The 21,620-nt window shown below is 42.8% G+C and overlaps 2 protein-coding genes across 6 annotated transcripts in view; one reads left to right on the forward strand and one right to left on the reverse strand.

Moving 5' to 3' along the window:
- The window catches only part of MRPL33 (mitochondrial ribosomal protein L33), a 42,006-nt gene that overhangs the window by 20,333 nt on the left and 53 nt on the right, over positions 1-21,620 (forward strand). Inside the window, exons 5-6 of one of the 3 annotated variants that reach the window (XR_004352841.1) lie at positions 10,233-10,457; positions 12,887-13,114. Coding sequence is in view for 2 of the 3 variants with exons in the window: in XM_032652857.1 (XP_032508748.1) it covers positions 10,233-10,332 (100 nt within the window). In the remaining variant the exon portion in view is untranslated. Of the gene's footprint in view, positions 1-6,795; positions 6,973-10,232; positions 10,660-12,886; positions 13,115-21,620 lie in introns of those variants that run through there. The other 2 variants (XM_032652857.1, XM_032652858.1) reach the window with 2 other exon arrangements.
- The window catches only part of RBKS (ribokinase), a 74,130-nt gene that overhangs the window by 9,547 nt on the left and 42,963 nt on the right, over positions 1-21,620 (reverse strand). The window contains exon 8 of one of the 3 annotated variants that reach the window (XM_032652856.1): positions 16,302-21,464. The exons of 1 other annotated variant lie outside the window; for it this stretch is intronic. In XM_032652856.1, coding sequence (XP_032508747.1) covers positions 21,462-21,464 — 3 coding nt within the window. In that variant the 3' untranslated portion in view covers positions 16,302-21,461. Of the gene's footprint in view, positions 1-16,301; positions 21,470-21,620 lie in introns of those variants that run through there. One more of the 3 variants, XM_032652855.1, reaches the window with a different exon arrangement.

Consider the following 21,620-nt stretch of genomic DNA (forward strand, 5'->3'; position numbering starts at 1 on the left):
CTTTCCTGTTGGCAGGAGGCTGAGGCATGAACACCTGGTGGGGCCTGGGAGAGGAAAAGTCATTCTTTGTCCTAAAGGCCTAATCACAGACGGGCCGGAGACATGGATCTTGGGGAAGACGCACCGAGGGAACACACACCTGGAATTAAATCCCACCTTCTTCCCTTTTAACTGTGTCATCTTTTGAGAATGGTAAACTACAGTGAAGCCCCTCTGTACACAGCTGGGAAAAATGTTTTTCTCAAGTGGGAACATGTTTTCTCCCCTGGGACAATGCAGTAAGTGGTGTGGAGTTAAACAGGCCTGACTTTAAGCCCTGATTTCACCACTTAGGCAAGTGACTCAGCCTCTTGTGTGACCTCTCTTGTGACTATTTATCTGTAATATGGGAACCTACCTCATAGGGGGTAAATACTGAATTGGATAATGTATGTGAAAAGGCCTAGCACAGTGCCTGGAGCAGAGCAGGTGTTCAACAAAGGTGGGGGAGACTCGATGGTACCATCTTAGAGGCCCCTTAACTTGCTAACTTTTTTGGAAATAAAAGCCCATGATCTAAGTCAGAGGGTTCTAAGGAACAAAGAGGGTCATGATCCTGTGGATCCCAGGGCCAGGGGTTTATGCTGTGCCTGGCTTCATGTTCCCAGCTCCAAGTAGAAGAGGGCATTAGGAATGCTCTCATAGTCTGGAAAGGCAGAGAAGATAGAAGTATGTCCTGTAGCTCTTAATTACAAGGAAGCCAGGTTCTAGAGAGTTCTAGCAGTGGCCATCTGTATGTGCTGGGGGTCTCTGAAATCCATTTCTCTGTGAGGGCAGGGGAGATACTTTCTGAGAACTTTGAAGAGTTTGTGAGCAGGGTATTAAAGAAATGTGAAATGAAGAGTATAAAGGTCATTGCAAGACTGGGGAACCTGATAAATCTCACGCTTTCATTTGGGTGAGGGAACAGAGAGAGAACAGTGAGTGAGGGTTTGGGGAGAGGCCTAGAGCTGGGAAGGGCTGGAGGACAGCATGGGAAGGAAGTGACCTGCTGGCGGGGAAAGCTATGCCTCTACTTGTGCTGCTGCTTTGATGGAGGACCCTGCTTTCCATCACAGTCAGCCAGCCACTGGGCAGAGGGCTCCTGCCAGGGAGAGGAGGTGGTGGCAGAGCCCGGAGGATGGCAGGCAGGCTGAACAGATGGTGCGGGGACAATGTGACTTGAGAGGACACTCCTCTAGTCGTGCTGGAACCTGGAGTCAGGGCTTCTTATGGTTAGTGATGGGCATGGGCCACCCTGTCCACCTTCTCTGTGTGACTGACCTCACCACTCACTCCAAATGTGAGGACAAAGAGAAAGGCCCGGCCTAGAGCCTTCAATCCATCCAGGGCATGCATTCTCGGGGCTGAAAATTCATTCTTGTGTGTGTGGGAGTACCGCAGTATGTAAACAGATACACACACACAGAGAATATGAATGAATATCTGTGGTATTACATTTCATGGAAGAAGAGGACAATTAGGAAAAAAATCTCTTAAAAGTCTCCTTGAGGTGGGTGGGTGGGTGGTGATTAATGAAAAAACGGTGTTTGAGAAACACCACCAAAGTAGGGCCTCTTGCCGCAAAGAACTGCCAGTGGCCCAGTCAGGGTCTTCCGGTGCATTAAGAAGCCCTAACCAGCAGCCTCCAAATTGCAAGGCTTGCTAGGCAGGTGTTGGTAGCTCCCTGCCTTCTTTCCACTGAGCCAGAAATTCCTACATCTCCCAGCCAGTTCCCTTCCTGTTTACTTCAATCTACAGTCTCCATGGCCACCAGTGAGCCGTAGGCAAGCCCCAAGCCCTGGAGCCAGGACTTTAACCAGGAGATTAGAGCTACCGTGGCCTGGCCTATCTTGCCGAGGCAGGAAAGGGCAAAGGTTCTCTCCTGGGCAGACAAAACTGAGTAGTCCGTCTGATAAACATATCACGAGATACGAAGCTGCTTATACAAGAGCCCCATTTCACAGCTTAAATCTGAATATTTCTATCTTCTCTTATCAGCGCATATTTACATCATAAGGATGAGATCATATCCTTTCCAACTTCAACCTTCCAGCCTTCCCTAACCAGATCAGTTTAGGGCAACACGATGGACAGTGAGAATCCAGTTTTCTAATCATTATTGTGTAAGTGCTGCTGATTTTTATTCTAAATAAATCTGTAGGGAACATAGACTACTCGTTAGGTCATAAATATCCATGACTTTGGCTTCAACTATTAGCCACCTTAATTTATTACATTTAAATTTCAATGATTTGGCTGAGATAGTCTTTTAAAATACTCTGACTAAAAGAAAGCAAATATTTTCTGCCTTAATATATTTCAAATGATCACTATTTCATATCGATCCGAAACCACATGTAGCAAAGTTTTGATGTGATTTTTGTCTTTTAAACAGCCATAATGTTTTCCTTGGCTCTACAATTTATTAGCAATTTGACTTTTTAAAAAAACAGCTTGATTGAGATATAATTCATATGCCAAATAATCCGCCCATTTAAAGTATACAGTTCAGTGCTCTTTAGTATATTCACAGGGTTGAGCAACCATCACCACAGTCCAATTTTAGGAAATTTCATCCCCCCTAAAAGAAACCTCGGACCCATTAACAGTCACTTCTCATTCCTCCCCACTCCCCCCAGGCCTAGGAACCACTAATCTACTTTCTGTCTCTACAGATTTGTTAAATAGGCACACATTTTGAGCAAAATCATTTCCTATTCTAATTCCATAATTAACCAACAGCTTATTTTCCCATAATTAACCAATAATTTAATCATAATTAACCAATTAGATTCTTATTGAATCTCTTGATTTTAGCTGCCACTTTGTGTGAAAAGTGAAGTTGATGTTGGCCTAGTGGGAACTGTTTTCTTTGTTACTAAAACTGCATTCCCAATAAGCACTAAGGCAACAACAGATTTAGCTTCTTTCCTGCCCAGATATGTTCACTTAACAGTCTGTAAAGCTTTAAAGTTAAGTTACAAATGCACCAGGAGCTTGGTGTTTAAAGAATTCCTATGGTGAAGTTGTTTGTAAAGCCTAACCTCTGAGGGAAAATCCACCCACATTCTTCTCAAGCACAGACACATTAACTGGTCTGTTTTAAAATCTCAGTTTCTATAGATTTGGTTTGCTCGAGGGATTTTCTTTTTGGGCCTCTCTGCAATGACTAGTATGTGGCAATGAACACTCGCTTCCTTGCTGAAGGTCATGACTCCCTTGCACAGGGCTGAAATGGGTAGTTTCAGTACAGACCCTTTCACTGCTAGTGTGTGACAAGTTCTGGGCACGAGAGTACAGTGCCCACATACACAGTCCATCCTTACTCACCATCACTAAGCTTTCCATAGAAAATAGCATGTCTGAAAATGAATACATCTTCCTAGCCCCTTGTAGCCACCAGTCAGGCAATGGTTTTCCTCTCTTAGCACCAAATAAGTTGGTGGGCTGAAATGGCAGAATCTTAGACACATCCACTAAGGTGATGAATCGGTCATTATATAGACAAAAAGGTGGATCTGGCCAAAGGAATGATAAATACAGGCCTTTCTCCAACTCTCTGCCCTGACATAATGCTCAGACTACCAGAATCCTGTCTGCAGAATGACATGACTTTCACTTTTCACATTTTGTAGTACTTTCTGGTTTATATTTATATTTCTGGTTTCATATTTGTAGATGTGACTCACTTTGAATCTCATTACAATTCTGTGAGGTAGGTAAGGGTGGGTCTTTCATTTTCCAGATGAGAAACCAAGTGTAAGAACTTGCTCAAGGTCAAATGGCTAGGTGGCAGAACCGGGATGTCTCAGCGGAAGGCCAGTCTCTCTTAAAGCGGTCCCCCAGAGAGGCCATACATGTACTCCAGCTTTGCTCAAAAACTTCTGGAAACTTGTTCTTCGGAATGCCTTAAAAATCAGTAGCACATCTTCGAATATCCTCAATGAAGGCAATATTTCATCTTCTAAGTCAGTGGTTCTCAAACTAGACTGTACCTCAGAATTGCCTGGAGGGCTTGTTAAATGCACATTGCTGGGCTCCACCCCCAAAGTTTCTGATCCATTAAATCTGGGGTGGGGCCCAGAATTTGTGTTTCTAAAGAGTTCCCAGGTGATCTTGATGTTACTGGTCCCTGGCCACACTTTGAGAACCACTATCCTAAGAAATTTATTTCTGGAAAGAGTGAATCATTTAAAACCATCTAGTGATTAAGGTGGGGGGATCAAGCTAGGAAATTCCACCAGTGGCCAAAACATTGGGTGACTATCAAGAACAACACTGGCTTTGGGGGAAATCTGCATAAAGGGCTCCAAAAAGGTTCTGAATAATGGCAGTTGATCAGACTAAACCCTTTGGATGCATGCTCAAGAATGCTTCTCCTGAGTGTTTCGGAACACCTTGTGCAGTCGTACATGTCTGAGATGTTCATTATCAACCTTTTGTTTTGCAGCCTTAGAAAAACAAAAGAAACCATGTAGGTGACATCCACATCACAGAGAATCAATATTAAGGAAGGATTAATAGCTATTTACAGCAGCTGAACTAGTCAGACTGGTAGAGTGGGGTCCTTTCTATGCGGCAAACATGATGGGTGTAGAAGATGAGGGGAAAATTTTGACTCTTCCTACCCTGACTTTTCTGTTGAGATTAGAATGGAAAAAGTGAAGAGATCTAATTTTGGATGCCAAAGATAAACATGCAACATTTTATGGGGAAAAAAATTCTAGCAGAAAAGAAAAATGAACTACATTAGGTACTTAAGCTGGGAGTCAATCCTTCATGTCACAGTAGGGAAAAAAGAGGTGGAGAACTGCCTAAATATTGGTTCTAATTTTATTTTCAATTTTACATTACATTAAACTCTCCGTGTACTCCTTTAATTTATAGCAACTGCTGACACAAATTGGTGTGCCTTCTCTTCTTTGACATCAGTATTTGTCTTGAATTATGCATTTCCATCTGGAATGAGGTTTATGGGGCCAAAGCCTTCTTTCATTTAGATGGATGAAAACAGAGAGGGATCAATAGGGAGTTGAGTGCAAAGTCAAAGTAAGGTTGGGAGATACATGTTCAAGGCAGCATATTACTGCCCCAAAAGATTGTAAGGGGTATTAAAAAATGACTCTGGTCTTCCAATTTTCAACATATTGATTAAAATTCAACTCCTAAAGAATAAGAAAAACTCTACCAACCTTCACCCCAGAACTGCTAGATTTTTTATTTATCGGTACCCTACTAGTATTTAATAACAATTTGCAAGAGTACAGTGATCATAATAACTGCATCACCTTGATTTGATCTAAAATTGAATCAAAGGCAAAAGAAGTTGCCAGGCTGATGGCACGTTTCACCTATCCCAGCCTCGCCACCTGAATGTACATGGTTGAGGTGTTCTACCTCAGAGCTTAGCACCATGAACTGGTCTGGCTCCATTATTGGTGACAAATTCCTGGTCTAAGTCAGCCAGTGGTCCATGCTGACAGGTCATTTGCTGGCTCCATCTGGGGCCCAACTCAGTGTCTCAGAGTCCATTCTCAGCTTCTGGTTTTTGATGGGTTCTGGGTTGGCCAATCACACCAGTATTGAAATGGACATTCTTATGAAGCTGTTTTGAGCTAGTTTTATCCTATGAGCAATCCTCAGCCATTTCTGAAAACCCTCCATTTTTAATCTTTACCCATCACCCACTCCATCCCAAGAGTGGGAATTGGGAGTATACTGTGAAAGTCTTTGCTCTATACATCGCTTGATAGTTTAGAAAAGAGAATTTTATGTTTTAGTGATAATTTCATGTGAAAAATGTTCCTGAGTCAATATGGCCTCATGAAAGCAGCAGATCATGTTCTCTGGCTGAAAATGGCGATGCCCAGTAGCTATGTCATGATGTCACTTCCTCTCCAGCAGAGCCCTAGTTTGACAGTGGCCCGCCAGCCTGAAGAACCTGTGAGAGTCTATTGTCGGCCCTGCTCTAGCAACCTGGGAGTGGGTGGGCCAGGAGCCCAGGAGCCCAGCGGGCTGCCTTGGTGCCTCTTCAGGGGCAGGGCCGGCATGCGCTCAGCAGGCTAGCCACACAGAATGGCCTGTGGAGACTTAAGACTGGTTAAAAACCCCATTCTGCCCAAAATGTCTGTGGTGTATTAATTTATTCTATAATTTAAAGAATTCCATTATTAATGAAAGAGAAGTAGAATCCTGAGTATGAGCTAAAACTGGAATAAAAAAGGCCCATTCTTCAGGCGCTATTAATGGAAGCTTTGTATATAAATAACTTTATATATTGGTGAATAAATGGCACTTAAAACTAAAATGTCTGTTAGTGATTCACTGGGTTCTAAAGACTGCCCTTGCCTTCTGTGGTCAGCGATCTTTTTTCTTTGTGACTCCACTATTCTAGACAGAAAACAGTTAATCCAATGATTTAGTATCTCACGAAAGATTCCACTAAAACATTTTCTGCCAAATGTTCATCTTCTAACAGCTGCTTTTTTATTTCAGTGAGAGGTACTTGAAATAAGATCATTGTTCTCTGTGAAAACTGCATGCTAAATAATACAGAGCTACCAGATTATTAAACAGCAAAGGCATCTGGTAATATTAGCACCAACCACAGGTCCCACTTCTGCTGATTGATGCACAACATTTTGAGTAATCAGTCATTGCACAATATTATATTTATATCCTTTTTGCTTGAGCTGTTAGGCCACAAACTCAGCAGGCAGTTGCTGTTATAAAAGGGCTCTCTAGGTTATTTATAATGTTTCTGCTTCCTTACAGTTGCTGCTTCACTCTTGGGTCTTGGGCCAGGTCTACACTGTGAAGACGAAGGAAGGAACTGAGCAATTGTTCTGCTAATCTAACTGCTGAAAGCTGGTGGGGATGATTCACAGCACACTGTGTGTGCCTTGGCTGGAATACCTGGTATTTTTGTCTACACAACCCAAATTCATCACATACTGGCTGATTTGTCATTTCATCAGGGGGAGAGTGTGTAGTTTCGTGAAGGCTGTGTCTCTATCAGGAGTAAGCTAGTGTCTAGGGCACAGGTGGTAGGGCGAGATATCTGAGCTAGCGCTATGTTGCAAAAGAGTTTCCTTCAAATGTTATTTACTTTACATGAAGGATAAGTTTCTGCTCCAGATGTTTCTCTGTTGCATAGATCAGTGCTTCCCCCAAATGGTGGCAGGCAGCCCGGCATGCCCAGTAGAAGGGCACATAAGAATCATGAGGGTATTTCATTTCATTTTCTTTTTTGTAAATTACACAGGCATCTTCCTGTTCCACCTGCAGAGAATAACTGATGATGTGAACTGTTTCTAATGGGAGTAGGTCTTAGCTCTTAGGTGAGTCAGGGCTCAAAAAGATGCTGAAAACCATGGAGACTGATAGAATGAGCTATTTGTTTTGACTATGAAATAAGCATCTAACTTAGGCTCCCCCGCCAATTTTTTAAAAAAGGAAATGGACTGCCATTATGTCCTCTGAATTCTTTTATTTTGGTGGGGGTGGGGTGGGGTGTCTTCTGAATTCTTAAGAATTCTTAAAGCCACTTCTCCACATCCCTGTTGCCACGTTCCCAGTCCAGGCTGCCATAATCTCTCAGATCAATGTAACATCTTTTTTTTTTTAACATCTTTATTGGAGTATAATTGCTTTACAATGGTGTGTTAGTTTCTGCTGTATAACAAAGTGAATCAGTTATACATATACATATGTCCCCATATCCCCTCCCTCTTGCGTCTCCCTATCCCACCCCTCTAGGTGGTCACAGAACACAGAGCTGATCTCCCTGTGCTATGTGGCTGCTTCCCACTAGCTATCTGTTTCATTGTAACAGTCTCTGGATGGTTCTTCCTGCCTCCAGTATTATGATCTCCAATTTATTCTTCACACAGCAGCCATGTTAATCTTTTATAAAGTATAGATCTGATCAAGTCTGTCCCTTGCTTAACCTCTTATCAGTGGCTCCCCACTGCCCGCAGGAGAAAGTGCAAATTCCCAGGAGTGGCAAACGAAGCCCTTCACGACCCATCCCTGTTCCAGCTGTACCTCATCCTTTCCCACTCCTCCTGTACTCTAAGCTCCTTCCAATCAGAACTAATTGAAAAGGCACAAACATGACCTGCTGTCTTGCCTCTGGCCTTTTCATGAGCTCCTGCCTCTGCCTGGGTTACTCTTCACTAAGGGGAAGACAGCCTTCAGCTCATCTCCTTCCCTGGCCCTCGAAGCAGGTCCACTGGGCTCCTCAGGCCAGGTGGACCCCTCAGCTGCACTCCCATGGCACCTCGGGAGCATCCCTATCATGGCACTTCTCATTCTGTGTGGGCTACATACCCTTCTAGATGGAAGCTCTTTGGGGCCAGGGTCTGTCTTATCACACCAGCATGTCCCTACCACGCAGAAAATTCAGGTCAAGTGTGAAGAAATGAGTGCACAGTGGGGTGCCCCTCACCCCTTTTGCCATAATTTTCCACAGGAGTCTTTTCCATTTCTTAAAGAACTGTTTTCAGTTCTAGAGGGCACTTTTGCTTCATCAGCCCTGGAACTACAAGAATAAAGTGCCAGGCAGCCCCAGGATCCTGACTATGAAGAAATCCTATTTAGGCTTCTCTCTCTAGTAGTTTTTTTAAAAAAAAAATACATTTATACATTTATTTATTTTTGGCTGCATTGGGTCTTCATTGCTGTGCGCAGGCTTTCTCTGGTTGCAGCGAGTGGGAGCTACTCTTTGTTGCAGTGCACAGGCTTCTCATTGTGGTGGCTTCTCTTGTTGCAGAGCACAGGCTCTTAGGTGCACGGGTGTCAGTAGTTGTGGCATGCGGGCTCAGTAGTTGCGGCATCAGTAGTTGTGGCTCACGGGCTCAGTAGTTGTGGCTCGTGGGCTCTAGAGCACAGGCTCAGTAGTTGTGGTGCATGGGCTTAGTTGCTCCACAGCACGTGGGATCTTCCCAGACCAGGGCTCGAACCCTTGTCCGCACTGGCAGGTGGATTCTTAACCATTGTGCCACCAGGGAAGCCCCTCTAGTAATTTTAAAAGATATAAGATATGGAAAACAGAAGGTCTAAGATATACCTTATAGGGGTTCCAGAAGGAGAGGATTGAGAAAATAGAGGAGAGGTAGTAATAAAAGAGAGAATCGTTAAGGATTTTTCAGAATTGATGAAAAACACAAATACTGAGATTCAAGAGGAACAAAGAATCATGAGCAGTATAAAGAATAAATTCAGATCTGAATTCACTGCAGTAAAACTTCAGAATGGCAAAGATCAAGAGAAATTCTTACAAAATATTACTATTCTTCTGTCCAAATGTGTTTCTAATTACATTCCCATATGCTAAACCTAAAAGTTGAAGTCTCAGTAAAGAGGATTTTCCTAACTGGGAACAGGACAGTCATAGGGAAGTCATCTAGCAAATGTAACCACGATCTTTCTTTTCCCAGTTTTGGTTTGTTTTGACCAAGGATGGAAAAGGATATAAAACTTCCTGGTTTTTTTTTTTTTTTTTTTTTTTTTTTTTTTGCCGTACGTGGGCCTCTCACTGCTGTGGCCTCTCCTGTTACGGAGCACAGGCTCCGGACGCGCAGGCTCAGCGGCCATGGCTCACGGGCCCAGCCGCTCTGCGGCATGTGGGATCCTCCCGGACCGGGGCACGAACCCGTGTCCCCTGCATCGGCAGGCGGACTCTCAACCACTGTGCCACCAGGGAAGCCCCAAACTTCCTGTTTTTAGAGAATCTTTTAGGAAGATGTACTTCACCTAACTTCTGGTCCCAAATCACATAGCTTTTTCAGGGGTTGTCCCATTGTATGGCACCCTCCTGTAGATTTTAAAGGAATGGAAGTAGGAGGAGGAAAGTGAGAGTGACTAGTTAGCCCTTTAAACTCTGTCCCCCTGTTGTACATTTACTCACCCACATATGCACACACGAACACATGGCATTCATGCCAGTCATAGATCATTCACATGGAGCACACATTATCCACATTGAAAATACACAAAGTACACACACCGCTAACCTAACACACACATACTCATACTTTCACGCAAAGGGCAGGCAGATGTTCAGCAAGCTATGATCCACACAGTTGTTTTCTCACTTCCTTGTCCACCTCTATCAGCAGCAATGGGCACTGAGGGCAGCGGGCAAGGCTCTAACTCACGGGGCTCTACTCTTTGGCTCCAAACGTTTTTTCACCTCCATATAATTCTAGGCCTACCCAAGAATCATCTTCATGCAATGGAAATCACTTAGGAGACCTACAGTACAGTCCTGGCAGCTCTGCTCCTGAGGACACTATTGCAGCATCCTAGGAAGATGGGCAAGGAGTAGACTACCAGCTCACTGACATGTCATCACACTGATGTCCAGGACACTGAAGGAGTGGGAAGAAGAGGAGCTTAGGCGTAGGAAGCTCAGAAGTCTTAACTGTAGATGGGTAAGCAATCTCCCACAACCTCATACCATCCCTTCTTACTGGGAGAGGGACTGTTTCCTGTGCCTTCTAGGCCCACAGAACACTCTAAATCTAGAATTTGCTCTCCTGACATTTGCTAAGGGTTTTTTTTTTGGCTGCGTTGGGTCTTTGTTGCTGCGCGTGGACTTCCTCTAGTTGCAGCAAGCGGGGGCTACTCTTAATTGCAGTGTGTGGGCTTCTCATTGCAGTGCCTTCTCTTGCCATGGAGCACGGGCTCTAGGCACGCAGGTTCAGTAGTTGTGGCTCGTGGGCTCTAGAGTGCAGGCTCAGTAGTTGTGGCACACGGACATAGCTGCTCCACAGCATGTGGGAATCTTCCCGGACCAGGGCTTGAACCCGAGTCCCCTGCATTGGCAGGCGGATTCTTAACTACTGCGCCACCAGGGAAGTCCCTTGCTAAGGTTTTAACAGTTGTTTTTTCCTCTCCATCCTCCCTCCACCCCCATGCCCCCCTTCTCCCCTACCATTGCTCTTCTTTTGGTCTCTGGCCATTATGAGTTCTGAAGCAGGGCCAGGTCCCCTTGGGAGCCCCTAATATGCCCGGCACTAGGCAGATATATATGCAAGTCCAGTTCTGGCCATGGGACGGTACTTTAGGAAAATGGAAAAAAAACAGTCTTGTATCTGGCCCTGCTTCAGTTCCTCAAAGTGAAGATGACATTTCTGGTAAGCAGTTACAATTAGATTTTTAGAGCCCTGGGTTTTCAAATAATCACATGCAGGATTAAGAAAGATAATTTAAAATGTTTAATTCTGCCTGATTAGCTGGTAATTGAGGTGATCTGCTGATGTGGAAGTAATGTAATAGAGTTAGTATGCCCCCCGGCATGACAGATGTCTTGTGCCTTGTCGATCAGTCTCTTTAGCAATTACCTTGTCCTCTGTCCTTTTTTTTTTTGATAGTCAGTGAACTTCTTTTTGTCATCGTCATCCTTTCTGGCAGCCAGAGTCAGCAGACCTTGCACAGACATCATGCCTATTTATTGGTATCATTCCTAAGTTTTAGATGGCTATTTCAGGGCTTCCTTGGTGGTGCAGTGGTTAAGAATCCGCCTGCCAATGCAGGGGACACGGGTTCGAGCCCTGGTCCGGGAAGATCCCACATGTTGCGGAGCAACTAAGCCCATGCGCCACAACTACTGAGCCTGTGCTCTAGAGCCCACGAGCCACAACTACTGATCCCGCGTGCCACAACTACTGAAGCCTGTGCACCTAGAGCCTGTGCTCGGCAACACAAGAGAAGCCACTGCAATGAGAAGCCCATGCACCGCAATAAAGAGTACCCCTGCTCGCCACAACTAGAGAAAGCCCGTGTGCAGCAACGAAGACCCAATGCAGCCAAAAAAAAAAAAATAAAAAAAAAGATGGCTATTTCAGAGCCTCATTTGGATATGGATTTTCTTTATTCTATGATGCCAGTTTCAGAGGTGTCATTTACCCTCTGTAAGTTTTCTTTTCTTTTTTTTTTTTTTTCTGGCCTCGCCTTTCTATGACTCCAGGGAAGACAATCCTAGGATATGTTTTAAAATGGGAAACTGGGTAAAAGTGCCTATGTGACCCTTTGTAATCCAAAACTTCCTCCCCCAATCCTGCTCTGTCCCTAGGCAGTCACTGGCTTGCTTCTGTTCATTATAGATAAATTTGTGTTTCCTAGACTTTTATATAAATGGAATCATGATATACGTACTCTTTATTGTCTGGTTCCTTCTGCTCGGTGTAATTATTTTGAATTCATCTATTTTATTGCTGTATAAATAGTTAATTCCTTTTTATTGTTGAGTAGTGTTCCACTGTACGGACATAGCACAATTGTTTTATCCATTCACTTGGATGGACATTTAGGTTATTTTTTGTTTTACAAATTAACTATTTGTAAATATTACAAATAAAAATACTGTGAACAACTGTAAAAAAAAATGGGAAACTGGGTAATTATTTTGTTTGCAAATCATTAAAAAAGAGCATTTGTATCTGAGATTGGTTGTTTCCCTTGGCACATTCAGTGTGGCACTGAAGGACTATAAGGAATCCTGTAGATCTTCTAGTGCCCTGAGAACACTGGAGCTCAGTGAGGCTAAGTGACTGTAACACACATACTAGTTATTTTCCTGGAAGGAACTGGAACTCTTCGTTATTTCAGGTGGACCTGTTATTATATGCCAAGCACTGTATTAAGCATTGGGGTTGCCCAAAAGTAACTCTCTGAGCTGGACCTTGAGGATGGGTAGGAGTTTGCTAGGCAGCGAAAGAGTAGTGTTTTTTCTTTCCTTAAACTGGAGAACTAGTTTGGGAAGATTAAAAAAAGAAGAATTACATTTTCCTTAGCCTCTTTAGTTAGTGGTTCAGACCCTTACTTAAAGAAGTTTAATGAAAAGATATTTTTGTTACAGACTCTAGGAGTGGTGCACCTCTCCTCCTTGATCATTCAAAGACAAGAATGAATGAAGTGGTCTGTGCCTGAACCTTTGCTCTCTGGCCTGGCACCATCCCGCCACATTGCCACCCGTGCAGTCCTGCTCCTTGCCCTGTACAGGAAGGTGCTGGAGTTGAATGGCAGTGGGACCTGGGTTTCTCTCCAGTAATGTACAGAGCCAAGGTCATATCCACCCTGTGTGATGGTGAGTAGTGCAAGCTCCTGGTACGTGCTACCTGGTTATGCCACCGCCCCCCCTCCCCACAGATACCCAGGTAAAGTGAACATTTAGGCACATGGGGAGCTACTAATGAGCGCTAAGATGTACTGAGTGCTGACATGAGCCAGGCACTGTTCTTAGACTATATATGAGTTACTGCATTTAAGTGAGGCTGCACTGCACTGCACAAAGCAAGAGTGGAAGCTTCTGAAAATCTAGAGAAATGGAGCAACTTACAGAAGCCTACAGCATGCCAAGTGGCAAGGAGTCAGTGCTGGAATGCCAAATAGAAGAGACTGGACGCTAGGCAGACTGCCACCAAATCAAGAGGGTGTGGTAAGGAGGACACGGATGTCAGGGTCAGGCAGACAGGCAGACAGACCTAGAACCAATTCCTGGCTCTGCCGATTTACCAGCTGGATGACTCTGGGCAGGTTGTTTACCTTTGGGGGTATAACTTCCTCCTCTCTAAAGTGGGCATCAGCCTGTCTTGCAGGGTTGTTCTGAGTGTGTGAGAAAATGCATAAAGAGGCCAGCACAATGCCTGGCCTAGAGTAGTGCCCTGATTTTCATTATTAGCCAAAGGATCCTTATGTCCCCAAGAATCTGTAAGAATCAAGGAATTTCAGAGGTTGAAGACGACTCAGAGATCACCCACTCCAGACACATCATCTTTGGATGCACAACCTGAGCCCCAAACATAATGAGTCATTTGCCCCAAACTGTCTGCTAGTTATTAGATAAATCAGGATTAGAACCCAGGACAGCACCTGCCCTTAGCCACCAGGACCAATGATTACAGTTGAACCATACGAAAAACTCTTGAGATATTTCACTAAAAAGGTGATTTAGGCTGATCCTGTTAGTTTGCCTCAGCTTATTTTCTCACAGAACAGCTGATTTTTCAGCATTCACTTTAGGTCACTTCTGAAGCATGCTGATTTGCTTTATGGCATGTGTTAGGCTACTTGGGCCACCATAACAAAATACCACAGACTAAGTGGCTTAAACAACAGAAATGTATTCCTCACAGTTCTGGAGGCTAGAAGTCCAAGATAGAGGTGCTGGCAAGATAAGTTTCATTCTGAGGCCTCTTCTCCTGGCTTGCAGGAGGCCACCACCTTGCTATGTGCTCCCATGAACTTTTTGAATGCACATACAGAGAGACTGAACTCTCTGCTGTCTCTTCTTATAAGGACGCTAATCCTGTTGGGATCAGGGCTTCACCCTTATAACCTCATTTAATCTTAATTACCTCCTTATAGGTCCTATCTCCAAATACAGTAGCTTTGGGGGTTAGGGCTTCAACATATAACTTTTAGGGGGAGCACAATTCAGTCCAAGGGCTTGTGTTACATATGTTCCTCCATCCCTCATGAGCCCTTCCATTCAGGTCTGTTTCAAATGAGAGGTATATGTGTGATGAAGTACATGAACTATTAAGTACCTCAACATGAGGCATCTCCTACAGCCTGGCCCCTTTTATAGCTCCTCCAGATCATTCATTAGCCAAATACCAAGAAATGTGGCAAAGCCATAGTCTAGATCATTCATTCTGTTATCACTTGAGAGAATGAGGGTTTAAGAGTTAAACCGAGATATATCAACAGACTCATTCAGAAAGAAAACTTGAACGTGAGTGAAGTTTCTCTGAAGACCTGCCGTGCATTTGAGTGATGAACAGAAACAGTGCAGCTTTGACATTTATTCTGATATTTCCAAAGGAAACTGTATAAAATAACATGTTTTTGAGGGAAATTTTTTCTTTAGAAAGATTAAGAAAAAAACTGTCAAAAGTGTGTGGTGAAATATCCAGATTTACGGAGGCTGAAGTGCTGTGGATCTGAAAGGCATGTGGATCTATTTCTTTGGCATCAGGACTCTCCATTCAGAGGTCATCCTAAGTCAAAGGGCTACTCAGCCTCCACATATAGAGATTTGGGAAGGCTTGAGAGGTTCTATATGAGATCAAGAGTGAACAGTGGCTAATTTGGCTCCTTTGTGAAAATAATGCCCAGTTTGCCCTTTGAGAAAGGATATCACCTATCTTACTTGCTAGATGTGGCTCCAAATAGTTTTTTGCTATGTCCCCAAATCATCTTTACTCCAAATTTCAAAGTAATACGTGAAAAATACAGGTTTATGGAAAAATGCAAACAATTCAGAAGAATATGGAGCAGAATGCAGAGGTCCTCCTTTTCAACACTTTCCTATCCCCCATCCTGTTCCCCTTCCCATGAGTAATGGGAAAGTTTGGTGGTTTTGTTTGTTTGTTTTGGATTTTAAATTATACTTTTACTTACAGATAGCTAGACTTATTTTATTTTATTTTTTAAGAGTTATTTTTAAATCAATGACACCATACTATTATCATTTGACCTTCTCCTACTGATGATTATGTAGACCTGTCTAATCGATTTTTTGGTTATTACAAACAAAGCTGAAATAAACATACTTGTACAAATATTTATATATGTGAACACTTCTGTAGGACAGATTCTTAGAAAGAGATATACTGGGTCAAAGGGAAAACATATTTTAAAAATTGGTATTGTCAAATTACCTTCCAAAAACATTCTATGAATTTATACTCCCACCAGAACTATATGAGAGCATGTGTTTTTCCAATTTGTTTGGACTTTGACATTATCAATCTTTATTTTTTGTTGACCTGATGGGCAATGAAGGGAATCTTACTGTTATTTTGATTTGCATATTCCTGATTTCTTGTAGGGTTGAACAGTGTCTCATTTCTTTATCTTTCGTATTTCTTCTTCAGTGAATTGCCTACTTACTTTATTCTAAAGAAATGTTTCATTTATTTTTGGGGATGTAGAGCCTTCCCATAATGACACACATTAATCCTCTGCTGTTGCAAATATTCAAGTTTGCTGTTAACAGATATTCCAAAGTACAGCTATTCAAAATTATGCATAGAAAAGTCTAGGCGGATTTACACTAAAATGTTAACAGTGGTTACATCTAAGTGATAGGATCATGAATATCTGACTTTTTTTTTTTTTTTTTTGTGGTACGTGGGCCTCTCACTGTTGTGGCCTCTCCCGTGGCGGAGCACAGGCTCCAGACGTGCAGGCTCAGCGGCCATGGCTCACGGGCCCAGCCGCTCCGCGGCATGGGGGATCTTCCCGGACCGAGGCACGAACCTGCATCCCCTGCATCAGCAGGCGGACTCTCAACCACTGCGCCACCAGGGAGGCCCCGGACTTTTTTATACCTTTCTGTGTTGTCTGCTCTTTTCTCCTCTTGAACACTAACCATGTATTAATTTCATGAGTAGAAAGTAAAAAAAATAATAGAGTGACTGGTGGGGTAAAGGTGATGAAGGCTCTCAAAGCAATTCTAAAAGAGCATTTCGCAAGGTACTTTGAGTATTGGCAGTATCAGTATATACTTAATTCTCCTAAGTCAAAATTTGAAGGAAACAACAGTCACTTCTTGGATAATAAATTGATATGGAGATACAGTTAGTCTTATTATTTTATAGTTACCTCTTTAGCACCGAAGATTCTATCATTGTTTACCCACTGTATTTTATGGCCCAACCCTTTCTGAAGTATTGGCAATCAACAGTGAGGGACACTCAAACATTTTGGCTATAACAGAAGCTTCTGGACAGAAATGTGCAAAATCTCTATTCAAGGACAAAATGGCTACTGAGCTACAAAGTCCCCTCAGCAACTCCACCAATTATTAACAAATGCAAGGAATGTACATGTTGATCAGAAAGAAGGAGGTGGGAGAAAGAAAGAATGGTTTGCTGGGGAACCACAGTTTAAGGAGCATCACAAAGACTACCTCTGGCAGTGCCATGGGAGACCTGGTGAGTACTCAGTCCTCTCAGCAAGACTGTGGCTCAGCAGGAAACAGTGTCTGAGTTTGCCGGAGTTGAGAAACATCTCTTGAGAGCACCTAAATTCAATCGTTCTACTTACATCTGACAAAATTAGTTTGGCTTTCCAGTGGCCAGGCGGCTGGGGATGGGAAGAGGGTGTAGGCTGGGGGGAAGGTCACACCAAGATGGAAATAATGGCCCTTCAGTTGTTGGATGACTGAACTGTCATTCTGGATGGTACCTCAGAAGTGGATTAATGGGGGGAGCCTATGCTTGTGAGCAGCCTGGATGGCAGAAGGCCAGACCCCAGGATGGGGGGAATACACCAAGGAGGAGTTACCTTGGAAAACTGTGGGTAATCCACCAGCCCCAGCAATCACCCTGCCCTCATGAGTGCTTCCACGCCAACTGTGACTGAAATGATTCCACTTCCTACTGGTGCAGTCTCTAGTTTGGAGCTGCTTCTCCAGCCCCAGGTTGTCCCTTGGGGGCATCCATGCAGCTGGGCTGACGCTGCCTCATGCCTCACCAATAACCGTGAGTACTACAGGACTCAAATGCAATGGATAGAAAGAAAGAGGAATAAAAAGTAGGGAAGATGAGTCCCCCCTGCCCCTTGCCTTTGATTACTGTGGCTTTACATATCCTGAATTATGATGATTTATTACAAAGTGAGTGATTCTTGAGAAGACAGATTTAGCTTAGGGGCTGAATTCTTGAAATTAAGAGTGTCAATGTAGACTTTAGGACTTAACCATTTACATGAGGAAATTTATAAATCAGGAATTTTACAGAGCTTATAGGCCAAGGATAATTAAGGTTACAGTATATCACACTATTACAGTAATCCTAAAGTGTCACCATGCTTATATGTGTGTAACTCTGACTATGGAGCGAATATTCAGTGCAGTCATGGACACAAGAAGGCAAAGCCCCTGACCTTCAGGTTGCAAGGACTTGAGTGAGGACATGAGCGCCAGAGATGGGAGAAGAGACACATCTGTCATGTCTTCCAAACTGAGCCGAGGACATCTGCAGCTACTGCCACCATCTCACTTTAGTACAAGGGGAAAAACAGATGTAAAAATAGAGGCGATATATCCAACTATTAACACTGAGGCAAAACTGGATATAGCAGTCTGCAGAGGCACAGCGTAGAGCAGGCGATGGCTCCCGCTAGGGCAGGCTGTCTCCAGTGGACAACGTGCCAACTAACTACAGAGGTTTCCACCGTCCATGCCAGTCTGATCGGCAAATAAAAACTGGCTATATTCAGGTTGCACAGCAGGATTGTTTTGTGAAGGTGTAACATCATAAGGCATGAGGAGGAGAAAAGAGAGAAGGTTACAAACTGCCTGAGAGCAAGTGACACCCTCCTGACAGGAAAGGGAAGGAGCCCATCTGTTCAGAAGAAAATGCCTCCCTGGGAGTTCCTCACTCACCAGGTGAATTAGCTCCTCTTTACCAGACTTATGAAGAAGCTGAACAGTTGTGTGCAGGACAGGCAAGAATTTTAATAATGAGTGCTGGATGAGAGGAGAAAGACAGCATGAAAAAGCTGAGGGAGACTCTACACCCAGAAAATAACTACCCTTGTTTCCTCTGTCACCTCGGTTCCACTGGGGGGATGTTAAGCGCCCAGTCAGTAGATTCAGTACAGCAATTAAGTAGAAGATTCTTTATTGAGAGAGTATCCACTCATTAGTGAAGTGCCTTTTTGTTGTTTTTGTTTGTCCTTTGTCTTCTCAATTGAGATATCATACACATACCCTAAAATTCACCCTTAAAAAAGTACACAATTCAGTGGTTCTGAGTATATTTACAAGGTTGTACAACCATCACCACTATCTAATTCTAGGACATTTTCATCACCCCGAAGAGGAACCCTGTGTACATTAGCAGTCACTGCTCATTCTACCCTCTCTCCGGCCTCTGCTGTCAATTTACTTTCTGTTTCCATAGATTTACCTACTCTGGATATTTCATATAAATGGAAGCCTACAGTATGTGGCCTTTTATGTCCGACTTCTTTCACCTAGTATAATGTTTTGGATGTTCATCCATGCTGTATCATGTATCAGTATTCCTTTTTATGGCTGAATAATGTTCTATCATATGTATATACCACAATTTGTTTCTCCATTTATCTGTTGATGAAAATTTGGTTTGTTTTCAATTTGGGGCTATTATGAATAATGCTGTGTGAACATTTGTGTATAAGGTTTTGTGTAACGTATGTTTTTTTAATTTCTCTTGGCTACATATCTGGAAGTAGAAGTGCTGAGTCTGTTGTAACTCTAAATTTAACTTTTTGAAGCACTTCCAGAGCATTTTCCAATGTGGCTGTACCATCTTACATTCCTATCAGCAGTGTTTGAGGGTTCTGATTTCTCCACATCCTAGTCAACAGTATCTGTTTTTGATTATAGCCATTCTAGTGGGTGTGAAATGGTATCTCATTGTGTTTTGCCTTAAAAAAAAAAAATCCAAGCCATCTGTATTCATAGTTTAAAAAGACAAAGCTTAAAGTGTAAATGCCCCATCCCTCTCCACTCCTATTTCTATGAGGCAAATACTTTAAATTCTTTTACTGGTTTCTTCTGATTTTATCTTCTATTTCTGGTAGTATGCTTATACTGTTGTCTTTAAAAAAAATCTGTTTTAGGTATTATCTCTTGAATTCCAACAATGGAAGATGAGCATTTAATTCTCTTATCTTCCCCTATGTGCACACAAATACACACTCACTTTATCTTTCCATTTTCACAGTATGATTATAATCTCTATTTTTGGTTAAATCAATAATTGGCACTTACATTGTTATGACTATGCATTCATAGCCATGTGGTGTACAAAATTTATATTTACTTAACCATACCTTTTCCCCTTAGATTCCAGATGACCTAGAGGAAAAAATTTGCTTTTTTAAAATTTCCTCAGTTTTCTACATATTAATTACTACTTCATCCTCAAATTCTACAAGAGCTAAAAATCTTTGTGCATATTCAAACACACTAGATATCTGGATATTCCACTATTTCTTTCTTTTTCCTTTTTTCTTTTTTGTTTCTGGGAGACATTCCTTCCAGAGCCCACCATGCTCCTGCTCTAATCTGAACTTCCTGCATAGCTATTGTCCTGGAACTTTCCTTCATCGTCACTGACTTCTCTCAAGTTGCATCACCTGTTTCCTGGATCTCATATCTTCCTGTCTTAGTTTTATCCCAGTTTACAATAGCATATCTTCCAGTAGCTTCTTTATTCCTCTATTCCTCCATTACCGTCTTGTTTTTGTTAAATATTTTCTAGTGTACCATTTTAATCATCTTGTTTCTTTTAGGTGTTTTTTGTTTTTTGGTTCTTTTCTTAGTGGTTGCACTGGTGATTCCAATTAACACCATAATCTAGTTTAGATTAATACTAACTTAATTTCAGTAGCATACAAAGTTGTTTATGGATGCTTTCATGCTACCACGGTAGAGCTGAGTATTTGTAGCAGAGCATGTATGCATATGGCCTGTAAAGCCTAAAACTTTACCATCTGGCCCTTTACAGAAAAAACCTGCTGATCCCGATCCAGTGTCCTGATCTTCCCGATCCCATTTTCTCTCTCCTGCCTCCAAGCATTAAGCAGTCTGTTCTCTCTGAACTCTCACTGTGTTTCACCTTTCCTGAAACCTAGAAATTAACTGCAAGTGCTAAGGAACCAAATGAAAGAGCACAAAACTGTATCAGCAAAGTGTGAAAACCTCCTTGGTGCACATCGCTGTACATAAGATGCTCAAAGTTATAATCTGTCATGATCTGTGAAATCCAATCCTTCAACGTGAAATTATTGAGGATTATTACTACTGATTCAAATTGGAAGAGTTCCAAGGCCAGTTTCTCCATCATTTAATCCTATGCCCAAGCAGTGCGTTTCTACATGAGTGTTCCGTGGTGGGCATGGGTGGTTTTACTCTGATCAGTATCCATTTCCCATCCTCTTGTGAGAGTTCTTTGATTTTTATTTGACACTGGGGATGGGGACATGATGTGAGGCACAGTGTGAGTAGGGTGCTGCCAGGGACCACCACCTGGAGGGCACCTGTCTGAGTTCAAAGCCCACCAAAAGGCAAGCAGAGCTGACAGGGAGAGGGTGAGCAAGTGAGTCTTCACGACACGGTTTAGCTTCTGCATTCTGCCGTACCTTCGAACCTTCCACTTATGTGCACCAAATAAATCCCTTGTTCTCTGTAAGCCGTTTGAGTTGTGTTCCTGGTGCTTATGAGCAAAAGGAGTCGTGACTGACACAGACTTTGAAAGCAGAGGCTGAGCCACTTCTGGGCAGTCACAGAGGTCCAGTAGCTTCATGAGGACCCTTCGTTTTATTTTTAGCAAAAGAAGAACAAACTCTTCTGCTTTAGTTCAGGACCTGGAATAGTTTTAGTCTAATGCAGGATTGACTTCAGAACTAATAAGGAATCTCTCAAATTCAGGTTACTGTCCTTGACAAAACAGAAAAACGAATGGTTTCAGAAATAAATAAATATGATGAGAATAACATCGCCAAGTATAGTTTATCAAATTCCTGATAAAAGACATTTTAAAAGGCAATCAGGGGCTTCCCTGGAGGTGCAGTGGTTAAGAATCTGCCTG

This window comes from Phocoena sinus, chromosome 13 (assembly GCF_008692025.1).
Source record: "Phocoena sinus isolate mPhoSin1 chromosome 13, mPhoSin1.pri, whole genome shotgun sequence".
In the NCBI taxonomy this organism is placed as follows: Eukaryota; Metazoa; Chordata; class Mammalia; order Artiodactyla; family Phocoenidae; genus Phocoena; species Phocoena sinus.